This window comes from Hypomesus transpacificus, chromosome 15 (assembly GCF_021917145.1).
Source record: "Hypomesus transpacificus isolate Combined female chromosome 15, fHypTra1, whole genome shotgun sequence".
Lineage (NCBI taxonomy): Eukaryota > Metazoa > Chordata > Actinopteri > Osmeriformes > Osmeridae > Hypomesus > Hypomesus transpacificus.
Genome location: NC_061074.1, coordinates 6,065,523 through 6,084,553, shown reverse-complemented (window position 1 = coordinate 6,084,553; position 19,031 = coordinate 6,065,523). Strand labels below are relative to the sequence as shown.

The following is a 19,031-nucleotide window of genomic DNA, read 5'->3' as shown; positions in this document are numbered from 1 at the left end:
AAGGTCTGACTTGATTGCAGTAAAAACACAGAATCTTTGTGTGAACCACAAACATTTGCTTTTCTGATTTAATAAAGAAAAATGTAATGAACACAAAGAATGCTACTTAAATTCATTGTAAAATGGGTTAAAAAAAACAACAACAATAGAGTATAGATGATCAAAGTGAAACAAATGTAGAGTAACAACATACCAAGCCAATACAAGTATGCTACAAGACAACCTTAAAACAAAATGCACAGTAAACCCAACACCTTAGTGACAGTGAAAGAGATTATTCTAATACAAAGTCATATCTCTGACCTGTACTCTAACTGGTAAATAACACCATGAGGTTGTGGAAACATAATAGCTGAAAGGATTCAGCGACCCCTATAGGTAAAGAAGGGGGAGTTTGAAGTTAAAGCAATAGTCAAACTCAAACAACCAATAGCCTTAGTTGGGAAATCTCTTGTTCCAAATAAATACAATGGTACTCAAAACATGGTCTAACTGATCAAAAAGAAACTATCATTTGTCTAGTTTATCACATCGGTACGGGATGTATCACATGGAAGGACTGAATAAAAAACTGGAATGCGTAGGGGCCCAACTGACCGAATGCTCTGGAATGCCTCCTGAAAGTAAAAGTTTGGCTAAGATAAACTACACTCTAAATCAAATTACTTGTAAGTAACCCAGTGAGTTGGAACAATCAGAGTTAGATAGATTCATACAGACACACATGAGCACATTGCCATTGATATGGTGAAGACTCATGACACATGGGTAAGTGATTGGCCTGCAAAACATACAGTCTCTTAATTGACTTTTTGGACAGTAAATATGCCTGCTAGTCCTTATGAAAAAAGTTGTACTTTATTTTGCAATGGAATTCTGTGTGCTATTGTGTACTGTACGTGGATACATGTTAAACACCAAGTACAGTATCCATCATAATACACAGGTAAATATTGAGCAGATTTTAAAATGTTATATTAGTGTCCTTCTAAGGACTTTCTGTTGCATATTGTCAAAGTCAACTACCTGTATGTGCAAGTACATTGTATGCATACTTGAATGCTGTCTTGTGTCCAAATAGCTATGACCTTGCTCCATGGGATGAATTGCCTTGTTCCTCCAAAAGCTCCCAATGATAAGTCAATATAAATACAGTACATCAAGCATTTAGTAAAATCTAAATTTTCTCCATCTTTCATATAGCATATGACAATCAATTCAGCAATTACAATTGCAAAAAGAACAGTTTGTATGTACAGAATACGATATCTTACATGCATTTATTTAAAGGGTTGTCAAATAGTGTTTCTCCCTAACATTAATATGGAGTAATTAGCCATATAGGATTATTTCTGTTCATTTTGTTTCTGAATACATGATAGCTACATTCGCAAATCTTTTCACATCTTGACAGAAGTCGTAGTCATAGGTCAATTAGAGGTATTATGTGATAATTTAGATTTCTGCTGTGTATCTGGTCAGTTGATATACAATGCAATTACATGTTCATATACAGTACTATGGCCCAGCACAGTCTGACTATCAATTCAATCTCTGCTTTAGTTAGTGTAAAAACAATAGTGTGAAAATACTATTCAGTTTTGTCACAAATATTGACATACAATGGTATGGTACATTTACAGTCTCAGGCACAAATGACTTTACAAATGAAACAACAATTATTATCATGAAACAAAAGGCACAACCTCCAAAACTATTTCTTAGTGATTCTCTGACCATGGTCATGTTTATTTAAACAGTTCCCCCATGCCAGTACTTGGAAGGATGTCATTGACACATAGCAACCAAACCTTGAATCATCCAGCCCACTACAGTGAATTTAATGAATAATCGAGTGAAATAGAACAGAAGAGTTGCCTGGCGAGGTGAGTTACAAATAAGTTGTAGCCCAATTGATTTGTTGAATACAACTGAATTGTTGAAATGAACAGAATACAATAAGATGCCAGACTTCACTAGTGTTGTCCTTCATGGCTCATATTTTTTTACAGTGACCATATGGAATCCTCTGAACTCAACCAACACTACTGAGTCCTGGAAATGCTTGGCACTGTATTTACTACAACGTCTAAACCCACTATGTAACTCCAGCAACCTCAAGCTGTAGTCCTTTCAGATCTAGACCTGCAAGCTGGTTAAAGTGGCTCCATGTGCCAGTCCTTTATGGAGAAGCACCAGCCTGGATTATTTGCCATGCTGTGCCACCTTGCCCCGTCTGAGCCAGTCCATCCAGGGGGATTGGGGCTTGTCCTGTCCAGCCTCTGAGGTCCACGATGGAGAGGAGGAGGGCTGGCGGACCCTGGTGGAGGCCATGCTGGGCCTACGGAAGAAGGACATGGAGTTGGAGGGCGGCTTCTTCTGGACCTGCTCTGACTGCTGCTGGGTCCTCAGCTGTTGGTTGATGATGATCTGGATGTCATCCTGAAAGAAACAACAACTTTTGACAAAAAGCCACTGGACCTCTGACAGATTTCAAGATATGGCCATTAAATATGATACTAAATCTATTAGACTTTCTAATTAGGTTATCTATTTAATAGTCTGACTTGAAGTTGAAAATGTAAGGCAATCCTAGTAAATGTATGGAACAATTTGCTAAATGTGTTGCACTATCTGCACATGGCCACTAGACGGCATTAAGCGACCCAGCAGATGTCTTAGCTGGAACCATGACTCAGCAGTAGCAGGGTGCCCGGCCCCAGCCACACAGGCCACCTGTCAGTTATATTCCTCCAAACTGACAGGACTTTAAAAGGTTGTCCAAGTGTAGTCCCTGACCTCCAAGTAAAGACACTATGAGGGTAGCAATCTCTCTACAATGCTATGTCACTGAGAGCAATACAAGGGAGAGAGAAACACACATAGAAAAAGAGAGAGAGGTAGTGTGCAAACGAGAAAGAGAGAGACAGCCTCTTTAGGGACCTACCTGCCAGTCCTCCAGCTCCTGAGACAGCTCCAATTTGCGTTGGATGGCCTCCAGGAGCTGGTTGTTCAGACACTTCATGTCACTCTTACTTCGAACCAGCTCTGCCTCCATCCAGTTCTTCCTACAGGACCCAAACAAAGGACAAAATGCATGTAAGCTCAAACAACAGCACTCAGCAAGACGGAGACGTTAATTCCTAACATCTCCTCAAATGACAACACAGGGATTAAACCTAAACTGTACACATAATTCAGATTTTGGAGCAGAATATACATTTGAACTATTTGAATTGGTTGAACTCACTCACTATAAATACAGATTACCCGCGCCATCTAAGAGGTGTTTTTTTGGTGGCATAGCTGCTTAAAGCAATGTTTATAAAGGTGGTAATCAGAAGACCTGAGTTCAAACCCCAGTAAGGGCAAGATTGGGAGGAAGCGACACTGACGAGCTATGTGACTACATCTGTAACACACACAACTAAATGAGTTTGACAGTTAAACTGAAGGCAGTGAAATAAATCCCACTTGGAACACTATCACTCTATATCTAGTATATGTATAAAAATCCAAGACTTTTCTAAATGAAGAGGACACTGACTTTGTTATGGCTTCATCTCTGTCTCGGATGGCTTGCTGGACAACTCCTTCCTCTTGTCTGTTCTCAAGCTGGAGTCTCATTTTTGCGTTCTCCTCTTGCAGTTGTGAATTCTGTTTGAAGGAAGAAGGAGACATTCTAATACCATAGTAGCTTGGCTGTTACAAAATATATCAGTGCTATATCCTTTTCTGTAAAATATAGAAATGTGTGTAATACATAAGGTGTGCAATGTATTAATACGTTTTGTTAAATACTGTAATGATGGGTTAAAAACTGTACAGATGGCTGTTGCAGTCCTTTCTTGGCCATTACAACCACAAGGTGGGGCACAAAGCACGATCACTAACATGAGCTAACTTGTGTTGCAGTGGCTTTGGTGTCTGCTTTGTTAAGACTGATATATACTATACACCCCAAAGCAAGTGTGAATAGGATATCAAAGTCAAATGTCAGTGTGCTGTTTTTCAAGTAAGTTTACCTAGCTCATACACCTGTATTATGGTATTTTGTATAAATCTATATTAAGAGAAGATTCAGTAATCAAGACAAGTGGTTAAGTTCACCTGGAGGAGGTACACCTGAAGAGAAAAATGTGGCTAAAGATCCTCAAACTAGCCTCGACCCAGAACTGAACTAGAGGTAGGGTGAACACAGAGACAACCAGTGCCTGATCCCCCAGTCCGCTCCTGCAGGAGTCACGTGTTGGTTTAGCGGGGCCTTGCTGTTACCTGATCCCTCAGCTCCTGCACCATGCTTGGCTTCCCACACGGATCGCTCCCTCCGCTCACAAAGGCCAGATTCAGCTCCTGGGAGACACAAATGTTAGGGGAGAGATCCAGTGTCATCTGTTAGTTCTTTTGAGGTTTACACCTTTAAAAGAGTTTCTGTGTTGTTGCCTAGTTTTGTACTGGCCTCCAGGAAGGACGGGGCAGTTGTTCAGTACAATGATAAGCTCAAGTTACAGGTTGAAATGACAGATAAATACCATGAGCTACTGTTGTACAATACCCGTCTGTTAGTGTTCACTCACTGACTTCTGAAGGTTTCACCTTTGGTATAACATTTGATTTACCAAGACATACTAGTTGCAATCAGAAAATAACTAGTAGGATATAGTATAATTTGACTTCATTTCAATATCAACATCTGTCATCAGCTTAGTTACATGCAAATACTGAATTGGGAAAAACTATAGTTTTTAGACAGTAAAGTTGATACTGTCCTAGTAAACCAGTTAAATTTGTGGTAAAACAATTAATTATAAATCGTTCTGCTTGCTAAGGATGATCTTTAGCCTTGACTTTACACAGTCACTGTATACCAGCCTAAAGCACTGCACAATCTGAAACTGCAGATCTCAAACATAAGCCTACATAAAAGCCTGCAAATATGCTACTGTGTTCCATTACACAAGCTGTGGAATCACTGAAATAAAATATTTTAGATATATGGAAATATGGTGAAAAGAACAAGGTCAGCCTTTTGTTGGCGTGGCCAGGTAGCATGGTTTCCATGACACCATACACTATACCTCACCTGGAGGCTGTGGGTGTTAGCCAGGTATTGAGCTACGCCCTTCAGCTGGAGTAGCATAGGTTCTTCCCCCTGACCTAAGACCCGTTCTTCTTGCGGTTCTTCCCCCTGACCTAAGACCCGTAACCCCTCTGGGTTCATCACTTCCTGAGTCAGAGGCAGTAGCAGCTCCAGGATGGTAGACAAGTCCTGGGTCATCTAGAAGAAGAGCATGATATAATTTGATTAAGATTTCAGATTTTTAAGACGTTACACAATGATAAGACAATGAAGACACAGTATCTCTATCCAACCATGACATTCCATTCAGAGAAAGTTATTACTTTTCCAGGGAGTCCTGTTTTCTTTGGTTTTTTGCTACATCACAAACATAAGGCAAGATTATGATGGGCCACAGGTCATTGGGTTCAGGTGTACTCTCAGATAACAGTATGCACAGCTGAGATACCATTTCTTCCGTGTTGCCTAAATTTGTCTACTACCCTTTCATGTGTCAAGTTACTTTTAGAGGAAGAAATGTATGGGGAAAAGTGGGTTATGGATGTGAAAAACTAGGTAGTTTCTTTTTTCTTTTCATCAAGGCACTTGTGTCTAGACTTGAGAGCAACGTGACATACATGTATGTTTTTCTTTGCATGTACACAAAAACACACACACGCACACACACACACACACACTGCTCACTTTCCTATCTCTCCATTTATCAGTCAAGGATGACAATATTAATCTAAAGATAATGAGGGGCCTGTATTTGCATTCAAAACGGTATTTGTATTACTATAACACAGAGGAGTATGTGTGATTGTAATAGAGTGTAATAGTTTGTAAGACAGTTTGTTTTTCTTTGTCAACTGTAAATGTATATCATTTTTGTCAATGTGTTCATTTAGTCAGAGTCAGGAACATTCCACTAACCTAGTTTCAACCAACAGGAAATGTAATAAATGAGTCATGGGAGCAGTATTATTTTTTCCCCTGGAACAAAACAAGCAGCAAAAGGGGAAGGGAAATACATTTTCCTTCTAACTATTTCATTGTCTTATACTTCTTACACGCTCCATTGTGGTTTGGTGTCTTCGAGGACAGACCAACACTCTACCCGTTGACTGTAGAGTGTTCCTGTGCAGAGGTGTTATTTCACCTTGTCATGGAGAACTTGAAAAGGATATTTTGTTGCTTTGGTAACAGCAGCTATAAAGATTACTATTTACTGTGGCATGGCTCAGATACAAATTAATGTGTAACTTTGACAAAGATACTTTTGTTATGTTGTTTATGGTAAACTAACTAACAAACAAACTAACTGTGTTCTAAATCCTCTTCCTGCAATAGTCCCTGGCCAATATTTTTCACATTTCCTGAACTGAATGACTCACTGTAAACAAGTGCCAAATTGCCAGAGATGGATATCATTGCACCTGTCAGCCACAGTGACAAAGAAAGAAAATACGTCTTACAGTAATCAATTCTGATGTTATTGTTTGTTCAACTTATCTGGTTCAATATCACATGCCCTTACATTCAATGCTAGGTAAGCAAAGGGGAAGTACAGACAGCATTCATACTGTGTTTCCTGACCTACATATACAGTACTTTTATATTTAACTTTATACCTTTTTCCTGACCTGTGTTTCACCTGTTTCACAATTTTCTTACCTGCTCTCTACTGAGGCAATGACCAATGGTCTCCAGACTAGTCTCTAGTTCAGACTGTAGGGAAGTGTCTCCACGATTACAGCTCTCCTGAAGGGACACCTCCTCCTGCAGCTCTTCCACCTGGGCCTGCAGCTCCTGGGAGCGATCCCTGGCTGCCTCCACCTCCCTCCATGCCTCCGTCAGCTTAATGGACAGATGGACAACAAGGAGATGAACAGGTAGCCAGGTAGACAGACAGGCAGACATATGGGCATCAGACAGACGTACAGACATACAAACAAACACATGCACAAACAAACAAGACAGTTTCAGGTCAGTATAATTGTACCTGTCAATTGGATCCTTTGAAAATAATACAAAATGTATCTTCACAAGGGCATCTATCAAATCTGTTCAAATATATGTTTTTGTGGAGCTATCCATGTACATGTGTATTGTAATCTATTATGTCATATAAGCATACCATATATCTTACATGTTACACCAAGCAATACATAAACAAATAGGGATCGAGAGAGAAATCCTGACATGCCAGATTCCAGCCTCCAGTCTCACATGAAACTCTACGACACGTGTGGAATCCTGCCTTGCTGGTTGTAGATACAATGAGAGGGATGAGGTGATTGTTCACTGCTTTCCACCACAGAACTGACCCCTGTTGTTCAGGCCAACAGTAAAATTCCTCTGTCAGAGAGGCATATTACTACCTCTCAGCCCCTCTGTTTCCAGACAGCCATGTTAAGTGCTGTTAGTTTGTATTCATTGGTTTTAAGGTAAGCTTTCGGGTCACTACCTGCATGTTGTTCGGCAACATGTACCTAGCATGTGTGTGTCAGCACCTGTTGGCTCTGGTGTTGGTTGTGTTGGTCTTGCAGTGCGAGCCGGGTGTGTAGGGAGGCAAGGCTATCACGCAGGTCTGCATTCTCCTGACACACACTGTTCAGACGCTCCTCCAGGGCCTGCTCTCTCTGTGTGAGACGAACAACCTGGACACACACAGGGAAACAGAGACAGATCCATCAGCACGCACACAGAAAACGTTCACATCATGGGATTTGTTTTGGTTCCGTAGCGTGTGCATGTGGGAAGCGAAGCTTGGGGTGTGTGTGTGTGTGTGTGGATGTGTATTTGAGCAGGTGCGCGTCTGTCTGATAGGGTGTGTGAAAGTCTGCGCTGTGCTTTCACGTCTGAGTGGATGCACACGTGCCCACCTGCTCCCTCATGGCGCTCAGCAGCTCCTCGTCCTGAGGTCTGCTCTGGCTCCCTTGCCTGAGCTCATGTTTCAGCACCTGGAGCTCACCGGTCATTGCTCTCTCCACCTCCATTGCCTATCCAGCGAGAGACAGAAATAAGACAAATGATGGAGGGACCCTGAGTGAAAGATGTGAGACATGCAGAGAAGGACAGGTAAGCTTAGGGACAGAGGGCTCAAGGTTTAGGAGAGAGTAGATGAAATACCCAAGACCACCACTGCCAGTGTAAGCTTCTACTTATTAGGTACATTGTTTCTGAGATAGACATCTGAGAGAGGTATGAGACAAGAATCAATGTTCCTGTATTATGCGATTTCATGGAGAAAGCCATTATTATCCTGGAAATAAATATCCTGACAGTGTAAGATTCTAATGCTGCAAGCCATGTGGAAAATTAAAAGAAAAGAAGATCACATTCTGCCATGGAATCAGAGGAATTGCCTTTGCCTCAAGCACATGAATGCATGTTCTCATATCAAAATAACAAGAAATGTCTTGTGACTGGACATTTTCAACTGTGAACTGCAAGATGGGATTTGAGCAATTATTGACTTCCCAATGCAGACACATGCCTTTGTGAAAGTTTTGAGCATACTAAACACTACAAGCGAGACAGGAATCTGTGAGGGCTGTGCCAGTTCTTCAGCCACTCAGCTCTCCCTGGAGCCCTGGTCCTGACTCAGCAGTTGGCCGGGCGCTGTCAGGTCCCATCACACACACACAATACAGGATGAAAGAACCAGGGCAGATGAAGCGGGGCATCTTGGTATTGGCAAATACATCATCATGCCACATTAGGCAAATATGTATGAACCAAACTGGGGTGATAAGGGCTGTGTGGTTGTCCGTGTGTGTGGGTTTGTCTATGTTGGTGCGTGTATGGCGTGGGGAGGAGGGGTGGGGAGGGCCCTAATGAACACCCATAGAATGAAACAGAACAAAGCACATAGACACTGTAGGAGGTGTGGCAGGGACGCACGCTTGCGTCAATCGGTTGCCCCCCAACTCCGCCCCCTACTTGCCAATATGAATCCTACCCACAATAGAATAAGCCACCCACTGGGAATCCACACTCAGAGTAGGGACGCTTCGTTTGTTAGGGACACAAAACCAAGCACAACACCCCCCTTAAAGAGGCCCAATCCCTGACCTATCACCACCCAAACAGTGATGAGCACAGCAGCTGACTCCCCCAGCAGTAATCGGACCCTCAGGGACCCCTCTCGGAGAGTGACCAAGCATAGTGCTCCCCTGGGATGAAGGGATCACACATGTGAGGAACTGCCTCAAAGAGAGAAAGATTCCTATCTCTCCGTTTTTGAGGGGCTTGATTTATCTCTCCATCGCTTCCCTCTTTAAATTGAATGATGCGCTCTGGGTCAAAAGTGAAATAAGGGCCCCCAAATGGGCGTCTTGTTTTACATAAACGGAAAGCAGTTTGACAGGTGTTAATGTCATGGTTAGGAAAATACATCCTGTTGAATGTGATAGTGTTTGAAGCCAAGGTGAAGAAGTGGACACACAGTTGGTTTGAATTAACACAGCTAGAAAGCATATTCTTCATACACAGATGTTAACAAATTCTATATATTTTTTACCGTAATTGGCTCGGAAACAATATTGTACTTGAAGTGCACTGGCCAAATAGCTGATTAACGATTATCAGGTAATTTAAGAAGACGTTCTATAACAATACTCATGTTCACTTTCCTTGTATTGTAATATATCATTAGTTTACTCATGTTTTAAAACCAAATCCCTTGCAATGGCCTTTTCTGTGGGAAGGATCGGCCAACAAAATGACTTGTGAGGAGTGGAACGTGATGTTTGATGCAAGCCCAGATGTTGCTTACATTTCTGGCTTATCAGTTACCACCCAACTCCCTTTCTGGTTAACACTACATGAGCAATACAGTATTTACTTGAAATTAGTGTGTACCGAATAAACAATATCTGTGTCTTTTAATTATTGTTTGAACACTGACTGCATCATTCTCTATTGTACTAATCTTCTGCTCCTGTTCCACAATATTTATAATTAGATTACACTTTTTAGTTCCCAGGAAAGTCCTCATAAAATCTTTTGCAATACGTAAATGAATGAAGTTAATACTGGAAACAAATTCACAGTGGCAGAAAGAAAGCAACTCTTTTGAATCATTGTAATCATTAAAGAAAAACGCATCATCCAAATCATAATCAACCACAACATTGAAATTACCTGGCATGAAAAATGTTATGTTTCTTTCACCTTAAGAACAGTTTGAATGACATTCACAGTCAGTTGGAAAGCCCATAACAGACTGGCAGATCAACATTGGATTTGCAGATACATCCCTTTTCAACAGCCACTGTAAGAATCTTATAGGTCTAAAAATATATAACTGTAACAGACTCGTTACGTGAAACAAATTTACAAACAGAGCTTGTTTTTTAACTGTTAATTTGAAATTTGGTGGTAAAATGATTAATCTTTGCTCTCACATCACAGCTGAAATATTTATACGTTTCCCTGTCAGGGCTCTGACTAATTCTACCCACCCAACCCTAAACAAGAACAATTCAGCTAACCCCTGTACACAATTCCATCCATATACGACAATACAGACATACGCTTTTATAGATGTACAGTATGTGTTGGACACACTGTGGTACAGCCCAAAATACAAATTCTATGCATATATTGTATTTATCCAGATTAAGAATTTCCTCGAGGACCATCTCTCTCATAAAAACAAAGAATAGTCATTCATATACACTCCTCCTTATCTCCCACACCGTATGCCCACACACACACACCTGGTAAGATGGGCACGACCACTCACGTCACCTGGGCTGGTACTGAGGAACACACCATTGCTCTTCAACTCAGGGAAATCTCAAACTGTCTCAAACTGTTGTGTGACTTTTACAGTTAAACAGAGTCCAGAGTCAACCATGGTGGCAGCCTGCCAGCCAAGTAAACCCAATTCTCTGCTTCCTCCTTTCTTCAGAGCTTAGGGAGATAGCTCCAGTAAATTGACTTTTTCCTGCGTACAAAATGAACTCACGGGGGACCGTCAGTAATTCCACAGAAACTCACATCATCAGACCACTCGGATCTGGAATAAAGATTTTGCTTCCCCTATCTGAAGGTGACTGGAGTCATAGAGGGTTGTGCAACCTTTCTCTAAGACACATCAGTGAGCTCAAGTTAGTCATTTAACTTTCATACTTAGGAAAATATAAGATGCCAAGCAACAAAGGTGGTCAGTCATGTGCTTCGTTCACCCAAATTTATGTCACAACCCTAAAGTTAGGGAAAACAACCTCCTCTTGGCAGACTGACACTAGCATTCTACTCAGGGCTATCTAACCAAGTGCACTATAACTTCCAGGCAATCCATTTTTTCTTGCTGAAATGATAAGGTGAAACAGATTTCAAGTTGTGGTTTGCACTTAAAAACACAGCTACTATGCAGTGTACCTAAGTTTAATTTAGTTGAACACATACCTTAAGTGTTCTCAGAAGAGTGGAATTAACAAATATGAGGCATTTAAAAGAATTTACCTGATTGAATCATTGAAAAACCGCCTGACAGCTGTGTTCTCTGTATTGTATGACTGCCACAGCCACATGGCTCACATAGTACACAGACTTGCAGTCAAAATATCTTGTTGAAGTCAGCTCTATATTTTAGTAGCTGAAGAGCAGTTTGAACTCAAAAGGGAGATGAGTCAGATTCATAAAAATATTCTCAGTAAAACACTTAGCATTTCTTAATTTTGAATTGATATCCTGAATTTTCCGCAGAAATCACACTGTCAACTCTCTGCCCCAGATCTGTATTCAAATTGAGCCACTGTCCATATTTATTGAGTCTTTTTACTTGTTTGCATGAATGTTTACCATCAGTCTCTAAATGTAATATTTCCCTAAAGCATGCTACTTTGGTCTACTTACTTATGTAATAACCAAGTGACGTATTTAATTGTCACTGGTCCTTTTAATCTAAGGACCAATGCTAAAGCAGATATGCACATGCTTCTTATCTGCCTTTTATTGCTTATATACTGTACACAGTGTTTCTGACAGGCCTTGGACTGAGTAACATCTGTTTTTGGCCTTGCTATACACCAAAGTTGCTTGTTCAGTACATTTGGTTTCAGTGAATGGATTGGGTAACACACTCCCATCTTATCAGGTCTGGCTCAAGACCAGAGTTTCATAGACAAGACTCGAGTGTTTCTTTCAATAAGGCTCATGTGCTGCAGTGTGAGTTTTTATTTACCTTCACCTTATTCCATTGTGTCTTTGATAAGCAAACTTTTAATGTGTTACCTTGAGAAATATCCCCAATAATGAAAGAATCTGGCAGCAAAACACAGAATTCCTTGAAAAATCTCAAACCATTTCTAATTACCATTTTGTGAGTGAAGTAACGAAGGGAAAGTGACTCACGGTGTTCAGCTGCTCTCTAAGGTGTTGCGTATGTTCTTGGTGCTCCTGCTGGGCCCTGGTCATGTCTCTCTCTGATGTGCTCAGGGCCTGGGTCAGCTGCTCCACCTGGACACTCAGCTCCCTCACGTCCCTCTCCAGGTCCCCCACCTGGCTCTCCCACTGGGACTGACAGCCCTCCAGCTTCAACCTCAGGTCATGTTTGCCCTGCTCCAGCTCCTGAAGGGCAACACATTCACACACACACATATATGTACAGCATGAAAGCAATGTGGGCCCTCCGAATGAGACTTAATTTCCGATTGAACTACTAATTACCACTGAATTGACATACAGGCTACTATTAGTACTTCTACTTATCAGAAAACCCTTTTTATTTGATTTGGGTATAACAGGGACACAATTCATATCACAATGGTACAACAGTTGTAACATTGAAACAATAGTCGGTTTGCCAAACTTTACAGAATTTGATTGAGGAGATGAATCAAGATGAAAATCTTGTGTACCAAGAACCGACAGTGTTGATAGTAGGCCATAATGATAATGACATAACCTCACGTGGGTGTGATCAACTTTCAAATAAGAGTGCACAATGTTTCTCATTTTAATGATCAGCTTAGAAACTCCATCTTTGTCTTACCACTCTGTGGCCCTCACTCAAGCAATACAGTAGATCGCTTCACACACCACAGTATTTATGTCTTTATAAGATCTCCTGTGGATTTGTCTGTGAGCGTTTGGCCATGCTAGTTAGATCAATTATGAGCTACAGCCAAATAAGCTTCACCAAACAGGGCCACATAAAGTGAGGAGTTTCAATAATATTGAACATAGAATCATATGAGCAGTGAAAAGCAAATATAAGGTTAGTAAATCTTAAAGACAATAACTGCAGCCAATACATTGGCTTGGTGAACACAGAGCAGAATAAAATGTGTTTCTGTCAGAACATCAATTATGGTTTTAAAAAAATCATTTTTGTATAGAAACAGACAGCAGACATACAGCCAACTGACAATCTCACAATAAAAGACTACTTCAGCATCTTGTGTTATATTATCTTCCTATTTTCAACATGCTCAAGGCTCATGATGATACACGAGGAATGTGATATTGGCATACATCTCCCCAAAAGCTTCACCTGTGCTGACAAAATAACAGAAAATACGAGTGGTTCAGGCTACTGTAGCCTACATAGTGTTTATCCTGAATTACAGGGATTACAACCCAAGAAAGATTGTTGTGGATAACAGAGAGGTAACGTACTTCAACGTTTCTAGTTAAATTTCAACTCTTGACCTGTAAACCTGAATTTGATAGGCCAGTAGCCTTTGTTTATCTGATTTGCTATTGATACATACGTTATTCATAGCCTACTGTTTGCAACAACTCCGACAGATAAATAGTCAAGCACACACACCGGCTCAGTGTTTAGCCTATCTGAGACATCATCCTGACATCGATCTAATTTGATGGTTACATTTTGTATGAAATGTTACTGTACAAATAGTTTACATACGTCTTGATGTATCTTACCTCAAACGTGTCTGCGTATTGTTCATGAATAGTTTGGCTCTCTTCTTTTACCTGACGATTTTCCAAAAGCAATGCGTTTCCCAGCTGTGCTGCCAAAATAACCTCTTCCTCCTTTTGTTTCAAAGCAGCTAAAAGTTCACTGGGGTCTTGATAATTTGTTATTTCCTCTGTATCATAATCGAAATAGAAATCATCTTCAAATTCCATTTTCTTCGATTTAAACCCCCAGTCATCAAGCCGATCCATATTTGTTTTATATTGAACAATACAACGTTGTCTTTGATTAAATAAAATAGATTTGAACTGTAAACATTATCCCGACTTCGGCAACATTAGCTAATCGAAAATTAAATCCGTATTCATCGGTTGCCAAAACCACCTGCTTGCATTTCCGCCGTCTTTGAACGAATGAACCTGTGAAGTGAGAACTCTGCTTCTCGAGCATGAGTGAAAGTAGGCTGGACCCTTGTCCCTTGCAGGTGACGAGCTCCCAGAGGATCCTGTGGACAATAAACCATTGCGTCGTCCATCAGCTGCCTCCCTAAGTTTGGCATTCATTACTGACAAGGCACATGCTTTATAACACACAAATTGTTTTGCAATCAAGCTTTTATGGGTTAAAAATATGTATGATACAGTAGGCTACATACTATATGTACATGTATTCAAAAACGTTGTAAATTAATTCAGGGTCTCTTTCCTTCCAAGTACAGCTTCTGTGAGTGGCACTCTGCTGGATATAGTCTGGGGCTGCAGCCAGTGTCCACATGAACTAAGTATCTCTCTCTATTGTGTTGAACCACCAGGGGTCAAAGGTCAGCCCCCATTAGGGTTTAAGGAGCAGGGGGCAGCAGCACTAGAATAAAAGAGACATCAAGAGGCATCTTGACACATGGCATGCACATTGTTTTCTTGGAAGGCCATGGCATCTGTACACATGGCTAGGGGGTGAACCCTAACACAGAGAGACTGTATATCAAGGCTTGTCCGCCTGCATTAACCATTGTCCCCATTGTCTCTGTTCAATGTGTAGGCTTGTGGTGATTAAAGGGAGTGTGCCTTAAGCATGACAGGATGCCACACTTGTGGCCTGAGTAGCAAACAAGGACAGGAGGTCAAAGCAGTTTACAGTGTCTCAGTATAGCTGAAGCCACTAACATCAAACATCTAACTAACAATCATTTAGTAATTGGTTGTTTCAGCAAACTTTGAAACAAGCTGGTTTTGATATATCAAATTAATAGATGTACTGTATAGTGTTTGTGTCTCATAAATGATAATTTCATCAAAATACATTCCAACAGTCTACCCTGAACTTGGCACCAAATGTCTACCCCAAAACCTTGATTCAATGGTCATTTTAGATTTAAGGTATAACGTTTGTGTATTATTTAAGATCAGTTAATTGTTGTCTAGACTGAATTGAACAAAATGCTATTTCAAGGTCAAATGGTCAAATAATTTAGATCTAAACTATTATGCAGTTATAGCATCTACAGTAGAGAATATTCTTAATGTAAATAATGAAAGGTTCAAGGAGGACCTCTAGTGGCGATTTTTGTAAATGTTTCCTTATAAAAACATTTACATCTCTACATATTAGTTATTCCTTAGATTTGACGTCATGATTAGACTTTTAACTCAGTTTAACCAGAACCAGAGAATAGATGTATTTTATGTTCTACTCTATCCATTCTCCGATGTGGGATACTCAAAAAGGACATCCCAATAAACACAAATTGTGTTTACATCCTCTATGACAGATGTAAAATGTTGTTTTGAAACCTCATTTTACGGACATGACACAAAAGCTGAAGGATTGCTAAATTATGCATAGCCTAAAAATACAAGTATTTTCTTGTTTTGGCAACCTGGAACGTCCTCGAAAAATCGAAAATAGCTATTTAAAGTCAAACGTGAAGAACGTCTGTCTTAACTGTCTTAACTGTAATTGTCTTTACAAATGATGTAATTCTAGTGTAATTCTAGTGTTGATGAGATTTACCATTTTAGTTACTCTAGAATGTTCTTGGCAGTGCCGGAAGTTGTACGTGAAACAAATGATGTAACACAAAAGTCCGGATTTAACGTCACATTAAGCTCCGAAGGTCGCTCATACCTGGTTCTACTGTATACTGTTTGCTCATACGCATTTGAAACTATTCAGAGTCCATTGCTGTTCTTTATAGGAGAAATCTATCTTATTTTTTACGTATCTTCATAGCTCTAACAATGCCAAGAGGAAGCAGAAGCCGAACATCTAGGATGGCACCGCCTGCAAGGTATGAATTATCCCTGTGTGTTTGGAAGGTTAGCTAGCTAGAAGTTAGCTAGCCGAGTATACAATAAGCAAACTAAGATAATAACGACTGACGAGCTGGCCATCGTTCTCTTGAGGAATCCAGATAACAGTAAGAGCATTAACATCTCATTTCGGCGGGGTTAGACTGACGTACGTTTATATTGAGGTATTTGCTCATTGTTATATATATATATATACACACATATATGTTATTTTAGTTGTTGTTGTTTTTAATCATTAACACAGTTTAATAAAGCAATCTCGAGGCTAACTATCCAGTCTGCTACTGACCAGTTTGATAGCTGTATCAAAGTAGAAGGTAGCTACTGTCAATTGATAGGTTTGTTTCAACTAGAAAACTGTATTACCACAACTTTACTGGTAAAAAGTAACAATTTTCTGTTTTGTTAAACTAGCCGGGCGCCACCACCACCCCCCATGGCCAGGGCTGCACCTCCGTCCTATGCCCCAGCTCCTACCCATGCCCCTCCATCTGCCATGGCAGCACCTGCTACGGCCCCCAGGCAGCCTGGCATGTTTGCCCAGATGGCAACTACCGCTGCGGGAGTAGCCGTGGGCTCGGCTGTAGGGCACACCATTGGCCATGCAATGACTGGGGGCTTTGGTGGTGGCGGAGGTAACTCAGAGGCTGCCAAGCCTGACGTCACATATCAGGTAATCAGAGCTTAGTCATGACAAAAGTGCCTTTAAGGCCCTGTCTAATGCTGAGATTACAGACACAACAACAAATTACAAGTTGAAGCAAAAAAAGGAATAGTAATTCAAAATGTGTATATTGTCACAACCTCTTATCTTCAAGTATCTTCATGTTGACTTGAGTAGCACATCTGGGGATGGAAGTAAAGTGGGGTGTTTGGTTGATAGGAAGTGAGTGACAAAATAAAACCTTTTTTTCTCAGGAGCCCTACCAGGCCCAACCTATGTACCAGCAGCCTCCCCCTATGTATCAGCAACCGCCCCAGTCCATGTACACACAGGAGCCCCAAGCCCCACAGAGCTCCTGTGCATATGAGCTCAAGCAGTTCATTGAGTGTGCCCAGACCCAGAGTGACCTCAAGATGTGTGAAGGCTTCAGTGAGGTGCTGAAACAGTGCAAAACAAATGGTAAGTTTGTATGAGTGTGTTTGAATGCATGCTTAGTTTGTATGTGATATTATGCCCCATTTATGGGTCTGGATTCAGATAAACTAGGCTATACCTTAAATTCCTCAATGCTACTTGGTCAAATGAGTTTAGGCGTAATAGTTGTTGATTTGAGAGTCTAAGGCAGCCAAGTTAGAATGTGATTTGGGCCTCAGGAATGACATATTATTGACAAAGGTCATGGACTGAACAATAGTAGGGGTGGGGGAAAAATCGATTCACATTTGAATCGCGATTCAGTCTTCTAGCGATTCATATCTATTCACACATTTTAAAAATAAACTTTTTGGGGGGTTATTATTTTTAATTATTAGGGTTTTATAAAATTTTTATAACAGTGAGTTTACTAAACTGCAAGAAAAACAATACATTTCAAGGTTTTGATGCAGTGGGATTTTTTCCCCACACTTATTTTTATCGATTTTCTATCGAATCGTGAGGTACCAAAAGATTCCCACCCCGAGTAAATAGGCTGTTACTGTAGCTGTGGTTTGTTTTAAATTCAGAGAAGAATCAATGGAATGTTTTATTTACCATTAAAAAAATAAATAATCATAATTATTTATATATATATATATATATTATTCTGGAATTTCTGGATCATTAAATTAGGAGAATACTACTTAATTTTTTTCATCTTTCTCCACAGGATTCTCATGAGTGTGATGATCCTTGACACTGCTGAATGCACATGAACATGTGTATGTACAGATGGTGACATTTTCAAAAGCTCAATAGACTTAATATGGTATTTAATCAAAGGCTTATTAATCATCAATCTTACATAATAAAGCAGTCTGTCAGACTTGTAAAGGTGGTATTGTGTATAATGTTTATTTTTGGTTTGAGGCATGTGTTAAGATGACGTTCCTTGTTCCAAATGTTCAGTATTTCATAGGCGTCAGTGCTTTGGCTTGTGATGAAGGCAGTTCTTGAATACTTTTTACCATCACAATGTACTCAAATGACCTCTACACGTTCCTGAATTATGTGAATTATGGTTTTAACATCACAATTTGCTTTTAACAAGTAAGCAGGTTATAATAAAGCACCTGGGCCTTGAGTCCATTGGACCAAGTGTGGAGTTGTTTTTATCAGGTGTTATTTTTCTCAGCCCTGCTGCCTACTGTATTGCACTGTATGTCCATACTGCAGTACTACATCAAGTCTTGCATAGTGTATGCAAATCCAAAACAGGTTGATATAGTATTGTCATGTATTTCACCTATTGCAAACATGTAACCAAATATTTTTCCCTTAAAGCTGTTTTGCTTTCATCTGACCACATGCCCTGAAGGATACTATACATTTGCAGCAAGTAGAATAAAGTTCCTGACCCAAAAACATTAGAAGGAAAATACTTATATCTGTGATAATAAACATGTAAGTAATTACTATGAATCATGATTCATTCTGGAGACACATCCAACTGATATCACTTGTATTTTGTATCATTATAACATTTGAAAATGTCTTACTTGGAAACTTGATTCATAATCTATAATCTACATACTATGCCAGGCTGTTGTGTAAGATTTCTAAAGACAATGTGGTAATAGTAGCCTAGCATATAGATGAACAAACCTTTCACCAAAATAT

General features: G+C 40.1%; 2 protein-coding genes across 3 annotated transcripts; one reads left to right on the top strand and one right to left on the bottom strand.

Annotated features, from left to right (window-relative positions):
* Nucleotides 1-46: 46 nt before the first annotated feature.
* Nucleotides 47-14,389, bottom strand: si:ch211-235m3.5 (BICD family-like cargo adapter 1). The gene is made up of 10 exons (XM_047036204.1): nt 13,967-14,389; nt 12,431-12,646; nt 7,948-8,064; nt 7,576-7,722; nt 6,737-6,919; nt 5,084-5,278; nt 4,276-4,353; nt 3,548-3,657; nt 2,948-3,068; nt 47-2,442 (listed from the first exon to the last, which is right to left on the bottom strand). Exons 1-10 carry the CDS (start codon nt 14,210-14,212, stop codon nt 2,206-2,208), a joined length of 1,650 nt encoding a protein of 549 aa, XP_046892160.1. The 5' UTR covers nt 14,213-14,389; the 3' UTR covers nt 47-2,205.
* Nucleotides 14,390-16,037: 1,648 nt separating this feature from the next.
* On the top strand, nt 16,038-18,833 carry chchd2 (coiled-coil-helix-coiled-coil-helix domain containing 2). 2 transcript variants are annotated; one of them, XM_047035140.1, is made up of 4 exons: nt 16,038-16,248; nt 16,685-16,943; nt 17,189-17,393; nt 18,082-18,833. In XM_047035140.1, exons 1-4 carry the CDS (start codon nt 16,199-16,201, stop codon nt 18,090-18,092), a joined length of 525 nt encoding a protein of 174 aa, XP_046891096.1. In that variant the 5' UTR covers nt 16,038-16,198; the 3' UTR covers nt 18,093-18,833. The 2 variants fall into 2 exon arrangements, with proteins under 2 accessions (XP_046891096.1, XP_046891095.1); XM_047035139.1 differs by lacking the exon at nt 18,082-18,833 and having other exon boundaries at nt 17,189-17,422.
* The last annotated feature ends 198 nt before the right edge of the window (nt 18,834-19,031 follow it).